The sequence below is a fragment of the Desmodus rotundus genome, chromosome X, assembly GCF_022682495.2.
Source record: "Desmodus rotundus isolate HL8 chromosome X, HLdesRot8A.1, whole genome shotgun sequence".
NCBI lineage: Eukaryota > Metazoa > Chordata > Mammalia > Chiroptera > Phyllostomidae > Desmodus > Desmodus rotundus.
In genome coordinates, this window is record NC_071400.1 from 55612523 (window position 1) to 55622863 (window position 10341).

At 37.2% G+C, this 10341-nt stretch overlaps 1 protein-coding gene across 1 annotated transcript; it reads left to right on the forward strand.

The window, feature by feature from the left end:
* The first annotated feature begins 3377 nt into the window (after positions 1 to 3377).
* LOC112296317 (S-phase kinase-associated protein 1) lies at positions 3378 to 4340 on the forward strand. Its single transcript, XM_045188197.2, has one exon. The coding sequence runs from the start codon at positions 3462 to 3464 to the stop codon at positions 3951 to 3953; it is 492 nt and encodes a 163-aa protein (XP_045044132.1). The 5' UTR covers positions 3378 to 3461; the 3' UTR covers positions 3954 to 4340.
* The last annotated feature ends 6001 nt before the right edge of the window (positions 4341 to 10341 follow it).

Genomic DNA, 10341 nt, shown 5'->3' on the forward strand with positions numbered 1-10341 from the left:
TAGTATACCACATTTTTTTTGCTCCACTCATTTACTGATGGGCACCTAGGTTGCTTCCAGCACTTGGCTAATGTAAATTGTGCTGCTATGAACTCTGGGGTACATAGGTTGTTTTGAATTGGTGTTTCAGGATTCTTAAGGTATAGTCCCAGCAGTGGGATTGCTGGATCAAAAGGCAGTGCCATCTTTAGTTTTCTGAGGAAATTCCATACTGTTTTCCACAGTGGCTGCACCAGTTTGCATTCCCAGCAACAGTGTATTAAAGTTCCCTTTTTTCCACATAACTTTTTAATAAATAGTCACTTTCCTTTTCATAAGACTCTGGCATTGGAAGTCACAGTTCTTATTGGTGGTGGGCAATAGAACTCAGAGGTTCTGTTACAATCTTAGTCCTTAAATGAGTAGACTTAGGCTTGGCTTGTGTAAGTGCCTTGTGCCTGGTGATGCAGTTAGGAAGTAGAGTCTGACTTTTAACACTGACTCAACTGACCAGGAACCCATTCTCTTTACCACCATGTTCTGTGGCCTACAAAATTTGACTTCTCTTTCTGCTTGTTGTATCCCAATCTTTCACTAACCTACAGTCCCTTTTGTGCAACAGTTTCATTGTTAGTCACTATAGAGAAATAGTCATATAAGAAAAAGTATTAAACAATGGCAATCATAATTATAACACTAATAACTGTAGTTGGTAATATTTATTGAGCTAACCTGACTATCTGGCACTCCCTGCAGGCTTTAGATTCCTTATCAAATCTCCAGATCATATCTGTGTAGCATTTGAACCTTACTTAGTCCTTGGAGGCTGGCAGAGCTAGTATCATTTTTTACTTTAAATATAAGAACACAGGTTCCTTGAAGTTAAAGTACAGGTTTAAGGTCATGCTGCTTATTAGAATGGATACTAGAGTCCAGCTCATCTATCTTCCTGACAGATACACTTATTCTTTTACTACACCTCTCAAATACTAGTGCTTGGCCACCATGCATCATAGATGATACTACATGTGTTTTACCATTTCATCACCACATCAGGCACCAATACTGCAGTATAGATGATTGTATCCCTCTCTAGTGCTCCTCCATTCAAATTATTTTATGCCCCAAGGATAAGCAAATGATGGGATCTTTGTGCATCTATGTCTCTTTTTCATTTTATCTTATATCTGAAGGCAAATCAAACTTCTGATGGGGATTGCTAAGCTTCTGATTCATTGAGCCTCAAGGCAAGAGTGACTCACTAAAAATAAATGGGTGCTTTGGGAAGTCTAGAGAAATGAATTTAAGAAAGAAGTGTATGTACTAAAAAAAACTATGTCTCTCTTTAGAGTGAGTGACTGAGTCAATGCCCCAAAGTATGTAACCCAGTTTGTCCAAAGTTCTGTAAGACAGTTAGCTACTTTGCTTCCCTTGCCTAGGAGGAAGCAAAAGCATAGGAGTCAGGAGAACTGGATTCTAGACCCATATCTATCACTTACTAACTGTGTGACCACTTCCCTTCTCTAAATCTCAATATCTTCATTGCTGAAAGGAGGATGTTATACTAAATGTTCTCCTTTCTGCTTCAAAATTAATGATAGCTAAAGTTTGTGGAAGACTTTATGAACCACTTCTATTAGCTCCATCTTATTTGCTCATTATTACAATCCTGCAAGGTGGGTATTTGCCTATTTCCATTTTAAAAATGAGGAAAGAACCAGGGCTCACATTAAGTGACTGGGCCAAAGTCATACAGATAGAAGTGTTGGAGTTAGGAATCAAACTCATGCCTACTTGATAATGAGTTCCATCTTCTTTGTACTACCAACATTTACATTCACTTACTCTGTGTACAGCTGTGCTAAATATTTTTCTGGATTTTATTAATTGATGTGAACCTCTCGAGAGCTGATACAGTTGTTTGTATAATATTTTTTCTAAATGCCCAACCATTACCTTAATTTGCTGACTTCCAAGGAAGAGTGGAATATAATATAATTTTGTAGGAAAATAACCTTTTTCAATAAGGGCAATAGAGAAAAAAAATAATCTCCTTAATGGAAGTTAATATTTTCAAACATGTGTCTGTATATAGGGCTTAAGCTTACTCAAAACCCAATAAATCCCAAAAAGAATTTTTTCCTTCTTCAAGACCATCCATGACCTGCTTTGCAACCTCTTACAACCTCTGCTTTCCACACATAAGTCTGATATAGAGGCTGGCTGATGTGCGGGGTATCATTCATACCTTGTGACAGAGCCCTAAGGGGCACAAATCTAGCTGTAATGACAGATGGACTTTCAACTGGGTTTCTGAAAGGAAATTCCATCTTCACAAAAGCAGAAAACATACACCACATTCCTTTTTTACTTCTTCTTGGAGACTTTCAGGATCTATGGTTTCAAATGGTCTTTTTAAGTTTATTTCAATAAACATGCACTGATCTTCACAGAAGGCAGACTCTGTGCTAAGTGGGAGGAAGAAGTAAGATGAAGAGAGTGATGGTTCCAATTCATATGAAGCTTGGATCCACATGGAGAAGAGAAAATCATAAGTACAACTCCACACAGAATGAAGTAACACATGCAAATATGAACAAAGAATGGGCTATGGAAACCCAGAATATTGAATAAAGTAAATCTGACATGGCAGGGGCTGGAGAGTGGAATGATCAAGTGATCAAGGAAAGCTTCATAAAAGAAGTGGCACTGGAACTATGATCTAATGAAGGGTATGACTGCAAGAGATAGATAATGGAAGAAATAGCATCCCAAGTTGAGAAAAACACACAAACAAACAGGATGTAGAATGTCACAAAGGCATGAATGTACATATTGAGATACAGATTGTCTTGAATTACATGCTTTATTCTGTAGTCACTAGGAAGGTACTTCAGGCTTTTGAACAGGAGATGGGTATGATCTAATGGATTTAAGAAAAAAAAACTTAAGTAGTGGTATGGGAGGATGGATTAGTGTGCAAGGTAAAAACAGTAAAATTGGATGTTATTATTAGGTTGTGAGATTGTGATGAAGATTTGAGAGCCTGATGGAAATAAAGGCATGAATGTAATACTTTAGTGTTTTTACCCGGAAGAGAAAGAATGTAATCATTTGGATGTGGGGGTGATGGAGGAAGACACATTTAGGATAACTTTTAGGTTTGGGGCCTTGGGAACTGGGTCAATGGCTCACATCCATCAAAAATAACAATAATGATGATTTAGAAAAAAACAAAAACTCACATGGCTCTTACTATGAGCCAGGCCCTGTGCTAAATGCTCTACATAGATTAAGCATTTTCTTTTCTAAAAAGAAAAAAGAAAACTATCTCTTTGAATTTGGGCAGATAATCATAGCTTTCTTTGTCTTAATTTCTTCATGTTTTAAAATGAAGGGACCTTGTTCTCCGCCTCTTCTTGTTGTGTTTGTGGACGCTTCTCCGCTCTGGTCAGCCTCCGGCCCGCTCTCTTCTGAGCACCATGCCTTCAATTAAGTTGCAGAGTTCTGATGGAGAGATATTTGAAGTTGATGTTGAAATCACCAAACAATCTGTGACTATCAAGACCATGTTAGAAGATTTGGGAATGGATGATGAAGGCGATGATGACCCAGTTCCTCTACCAAATGTTAATGCAGCAATATTAGAAAAGGTCATTCAGTGGTGCACCCACCACAAGGATGACCCTCCTCCTCCTGAGGATGATGAGAACAAAGAAAAACGAACCAATGATATCCCTGTATGGGACCAAGAATTCCTGAAGGTTGACCAAGGAACACTTTTTGAACTTATTCTGGCTGCAAACTATTTAGACATCAAAGGTTTGCTTGATGTTACGTGCAAGACTGTTGCCAATATGATCAAGGGGAAGACTCCTGAGGAGATTCGTAAGAGCTTCAACATCAAAAATGACTTTACCGAAGAAGAGGAAGCCCAGGTGCGCAAAGAGAACCAGTGGTGGGAAGAGAAGTGAGATGTTGTGCCTGACACTGTAACACTGTAAGGATTGTTCCAAATACTAGTTGCACTGCTCTGTTTATAATTGTTAATATTAGACAAACAGTAGACAAATGCAGCAGCAAATCAACTGTATTAGCAGAGTACTGTCCTCATTGCATGTGTAGTTTGGGTACAGGCTCCAAACCTATGGCTGAGTCTCTTCCAGTATGATCAAAAAGTTTTTCTCTTTGCTCTAAATAAAACTGAATTGTAGGTTCTCTATGGTAAGTGGCATTTTGGGCTTTTCCTCTTTTTGTAAAGTGATTTCTTCCTAGTTTATTGTCCAGTTACTTTAGTTTAGTGACCTTTTAAAAGTTGGCATTGTAAATAAAACAACTTGCAAAAGTTTTCTGAAATAGAATTGACAATGTATTATCTTTATTCATGAGTTGGAGGCTGGAAAAAGGCTACTTGAGGTAAATGCTCTAATTTGGGTTATTAGGATGTCTGCCAGCTTCCTGGGGTCAAGGAGCACCACCGATACAGATCAGCCCATATGTAGCAGGGCTCCCCTAATTAGATCTGGGGGCTTGTTTCTGCATTTTTAATCCTCTCAGCCTTGAGTGTGTTGGCCAGAGACTCAGTTACTACTCAGTTTGTGGTTTTGGAGGAAATATAATTAGATAGTTGTTAATTTTTCAGTTAGAAAAGATAACCCTAGTGGTATGTCGTCATTTTATAATCAGTGATCCCATATGGGGTAAACTATTCACACTACTTGCATGTAAAACAGTTTTAACCTTTAACATTAAAACGTGTGGCAAAACCCAGAAAGCATCCATCATGAATGCAAGATACTTTAAATAAAAAGTAGGTTACATAGTAAAAAAAAAAAAATGAACAGAACAGTCTTTATGTCATAAAGGTTGTTGTGAGGATTAAAATGCTTAATCTATGTAGAGCATTTAGCACAGGGCCTGGCTCATAGTAAGAAAGTGAAATAAGCCAGACGGTGAGGGACAACCTTTAACTGGAATATAATAAATAGAAAAAAAAAGGAAACAAAATATAACCAGAGACATTGAAGTTAAGAACAATCTAACAAAGGACGGGGGGGGGGGGAGTGGGGAGGGGACAGTGAGGAGAGGGGATTACAGGAACTTCTATAAAGGACACATGGACAAAATCAAGGGGGAGGGTAGAAGTGGGGGAGGGAGGGGGTTTTGGCTGGGGTGGGGTGGAGGGATGGGGAGAAAAGGCACACAACTGTAATTGAATAACAATAAAAAATTAAAATTAAAAAAAACCCAAAAAGATAGTTTTGTGGCAAAATTGGGATTTGAATCTAGACACTTTGGTTTTTGAAATACATCCATTTTAACCAGTACACTAAGCAGCCAATAAGATATAGGAGTGCCTGTAACCCCATAGACTTGAATATACTCAATGTATTATCAAAATTGTTGTCAACCTAAGTACAAAATAATACCTCATAATTATTTTGTTATATATTTTTATTGCTAGTAAGATGGAGACATTTTCTTATATTTATTGGCCATTTAAAATGTGTGCTGCCTGTTTGGATTATTTTCTCACTTTCTTAGTGGATTTTTTCAATGTTATAGAACTATTTGTATTTAAGGAATATTAGGTCTTTGTTATATATATGTGTGTGTATATATATATTAATTTATATTAAGTCAAATCTATGAAATTGTTAATATTTGACCATGTTTGACCTACAATAATGACAATTTTGTATGGTTTCACTTGGTATATTCATTCTACTTATCAGAATAATAACTGATTTATTTAATACTTAATATGTACAAGGCACTGTGCTTTGTTGCATGCATTATCTCATTTACTTTTTACCACTATTCTAGAAGGTATATTCTCTCAACTTTACTTCATAGATGAGGAAACTGGGGGACAGAAATGTTAAGTAATTTGCTATAATTCACTAAGTTAGTTGGTAGACGTGTGTATAAGGCAAATCAAGAATGAAATACATTATTTCTGAATCAAAAGATTATGTTTTTAACCACTGCACTATATTGTCTTGCATTCTTATTCTTCCATATAACTCTTAGAAACAAATTCTTCAAAAAATGATGGGTGGGGTGAGGGAGAATGTTTGGGGGAGAAATGGAGACAACTGTACTTAACAACAATAAAAATGTTTTGGTAGAATTTTTAAATTTTATCTGTATTTTAATTTTTAAAATTACAGTTGACATTTAGTATTATTTTATTTAGTTTCCAGTGTACCACATAGTGGTTAGACATTTATATGATTTACAAAGTGATCCCCCCAATGAGTTTAGTACTAACCTGGTACCATTTTAATTGGGATTGCAATAAATGTACATATTACTCATGGGTGAATTAATATCTTTCCACTGCTGAGTCTATTAAAAGCAAGATGTATTTCTCCATTATTCCAAATATTCATTTACTTCTTTTATTGATCTTTATAAATTTATTCATAGAATTATTCAAATTGATAATTCCAAGAATTACTTAAAGGTACCCTTTGGGTTTTTAACTTTTGTGTTGCTAATGTGATAGGATTATTTCTCCCATTATATGATCTCAATGGTTATTATTTTTACATGAAAAAGCCATTAATTTGTGTACATTAATTTTTTAGTTACCCATTTTACTGAATTTTCTCTAAGTATTTTTCAATCTGTTTCCTCCTTTCCATCACAAGTCCGCCATCTTTTCTCACATGGATGACCAAAGAGCCTCTAACTGGCTTCCTTCTCTCTTGGCTTACCCCCTAAAATCTGTCCTCTTCTCTGTTGCCACAGTCAGCTTTCAAAAATACAAATCTTATGTCCCTTGCTTTAAAACCTTAGGTAAATCCATCTCTACTGCCTTCAAGAGATATTTGTGCCCCTCATAAAGTGTCTGACTCTGCTTGTGGCCTGCCCTGGTCCACCTACCTTTCCAATAATGTGTATTGTTTTGTACCCACATGGATACAACCTGCTAGCCATACCAACCATTCATATTTCTCATAATTCAGTATGAACACTCATGCTTTAGCATGCCATGCCTGGAGAATGGCCCTTCAGGTCTCAGCTCCTCAGCTCTTCTCTTAAGTCCTCCTTGAATGTTCCAAACATCTTCTCCATGATTTTTTTCTGTTTCCACACTGCACCATTTGTACACTCCCATTGTTATAATCACTATGCAGGATTGTCCCTATTTCTTTACAAGGGTTAAGAAGGACTTCAGAACCAGACATACCTGAGTTCATACCCAACATAACCACTTGATACTTGTGTGACTATGGGAAAGCTGTATTACCCCTTGTGGATAATAATAAAGACTCCATAGGGCAATTGTGAAGATTACTTAGGACAATGTGTTCAAATTATATAGCTCAGTGCTAGCCATCCAGTAGATGCTCATTATCTCTTTTAATTAACAGTACAGAAGATTAAAAGAGTGTAGACTAACAAAATGGTATGGGCTTTAGGTAGAGGAGCTGTTGAGAAAATTTAGGTAAATTACACTACGGGGCATGGAAAGGGGTGACTTATTTTTCAAACCTGATGGTTTGAAGACTATGGAAAAATGAGCAGCTTCCACTGAAGTATATTGTTAGACAATGACATTTTAAAAGAGATTTGAGTTAAAGTTAAGGAAATGGAAGCTGCAAAAGGGAATGTTAAATGATTCTATTGGGAGTTGCATGTGATGTACCTGGGAACCCTCACTCCTCCTACTCTAGGGATCAAGTTGGTCTAACAGACTGAGGTAAAGATGGAGTCATCAGTGGTGAGTCATGAGAGGAAGGACAGAGGTGGAGTCACTATACTGCAAATGCCAGTCAAGTTTGGAGTAAGAAGCATCTTATTTCACTAGCTTCTCAAGGATTTGACAATGCAGAGGTATGAAAGTACCTGAGGATCCCTTTTGAGTCACGTATAGAGAATGGATCCCAAAGCCCTGCTTCATGATGTGATTTCTCCCAGTTCTCTATCTGATAACTTTGTTTCAAACCTCAGACCAAAGCCCCTTTAATTACTTTGCGTATAGCCCCAACTTCAGCACTTTTTATGCCTGTAGTGTAGGCCTGGTTATTTCATCTTACTGAGCTTCCATTCTTTCATCGGTAAATGAAGATGATATCATTTCAAAAGTATGGGCATGAGAAAGAGCAAACAAACATACACAAAAGCTGTGTTTTATTTTCATCTTGCTATAAGGAAATATTGTAAAGAGCAAAAACTGGACCAGAAGCTGTCTGGTTGACAATACAGTGGATTCAGGTTGCACCCTGACCTGGGCTGGAGTCTGGACTTTTGAGAAACTGAGGAAGTCACATGGGATTTCAGAGCCTCTGTGAAGTTCTGATTGGTAAACTTCTTAAATTATATTAAAGCCAATGTAAAGTTCACAAGAAGTGCCTAGTACAATGCAGTTGCTGAAACATAATAGGCCCCAGCAATTGTTAGCATTATTGTTATCATCATCATCATCATCATTGTTTTATGAAAGATGACCCAAGTAGGAAGATGATTTCTGGAATATACACTACACATGTTTGCTTTTCCATATTTGGTGTAAATAACATCAAAATATATTTATTTGATATTTATTTTATTCAAATAAGTATCTTCTGTTTGTTATCCCAGTTACTAATTAAATGTTGAGTAGTCTTGAGTAATAGCAATTAGGATAAAAACAATACTATATATAGAAATTCTCTAAAAGTTCTTTGTCCTCAAAATATGAAGCCTCCCACTATCATAGGGAACAGGTAGTATCTGCAGCTCCTGAAGTAGTTGTTATCTATTTTTAGTCCCTACATCAAAGGGGTTTTTTTTCTCCTCTTTTCTATGCATATATGATGAGCTGCTGGTTGTTGAAGGCAGGAGCTACAGGATGCAAATGGGCTAAATTTTTTCCCGCCTTGTCATTTAAGAAAATTTTTCAACTTTGCATTTTGGGAGAATCTAAGGGTAAACTTTAGACAGTTATGCCTAATTGTAGGTTTTTGTATTACATTCATAGACTTGAAAACTTGTACAATTGGGATTTTTATTTAGGTATTCTTTTTTAAAAAAATTATTGTTATTCAATTACAGTTGTATGCCTTCTCTCCCCATCCCTCCAACCCACCCCAGCCAAAGCCACCTCCGGCCCCCACCAACACCTTCCCCCTTGATTTTGTCCACGTGTCCTTTATAGTAGATCCTGTAATCCCCTCTCCTCACTGTCCCGTCCCCACTCCCACCTGATGATTGTTAGATTGTTCTTAATATCCATGTCTCTGGTTATATTTTGATTGTTTTTTTCTTCTGTGGATTATGTTCCAGTTGAAGGTGAGATAATATGGTAATTGTCCCCCACCCTCTGGCTTATTTCACTTAGCATAATGCTCTCCAGTTCCATCCATACTGTTGCAAAGGGTTTAAGCTCCTTTTTTCTCTCTGCTGAGTAGAATTCCATTCTGTAAATATACCATAGTTTTGGGATCCACTCGTTTGCTGATGGGCACTTAGGTTGCTTCCAGTACTTGGCTATTGTAAATTGTGCTGCTATGAACATTGGGGTACATAGGATCTTTTGCATTGGTGTTTCAGGGTTCTTAGGGTATAATCACAGCAGCAGAATTGCTGGGTAAAAGGGCAGTTCCATTTTTAGTTTTCTGAGGAAATTCCATAATGTTTTCCACAGTGGCTGCACCAGTCTGCATTCGCACCAACAGTGCACTAGGGTTCCCTTTTTCTCCGCATCCTCTCCAACATTTGATTGTGGATTTGTTTATGTTGGCCACTCTGACTGGTGTGAGATGGTACCTTATTGTGGTTTTAATTTGCATCTCTCTGATGGCTAGTGATGCTGAGCATCTTATCATATGTCTCTGGGCCCTTAATATGTCTTCCTTGGAGAAGTGTCTGTTCAAGTCCTTTGCCCATTTTTAAATTGGGTTGTTTGTCTTCCTGGAGTGCAGTCCTGTGAGTTATTTAAATGTTTTGGAGAACAGGCCCTTGTCTAATGTATCATAGGTAAATATGTTTTACCATATGGTTGGTTCTCTTTGTATTTCAATGTTGTTTCTATAGTCATGAAGAAGCTTTTTATTTTGATGAGGTCCCATTTGTTTATTGTTTCCTTTATGTCCCTTGCTTTAGGGGACATGTCTGTGAGGAGGTTGCTGCTTGGAATGTCTGAGGTTTTCCTGCCAGTGGTTTCCTCTAGGACTTTCATGGTGTTACAACTTATATTAAGTCTTTTATCCATCTTGAGTTTATTTCTGTGTGTGGCGTAAGTTGGTGATGGAGTTTCAGTTTTTTGCACGTAGCTGTCCAGATCTCCCAATACCATCTGTTGAAGAGGCTGTTTTTGCTCCATTTTATGTTCCTGCCTCCTTTGTCAAATATTAATTGACTGTAAAGACT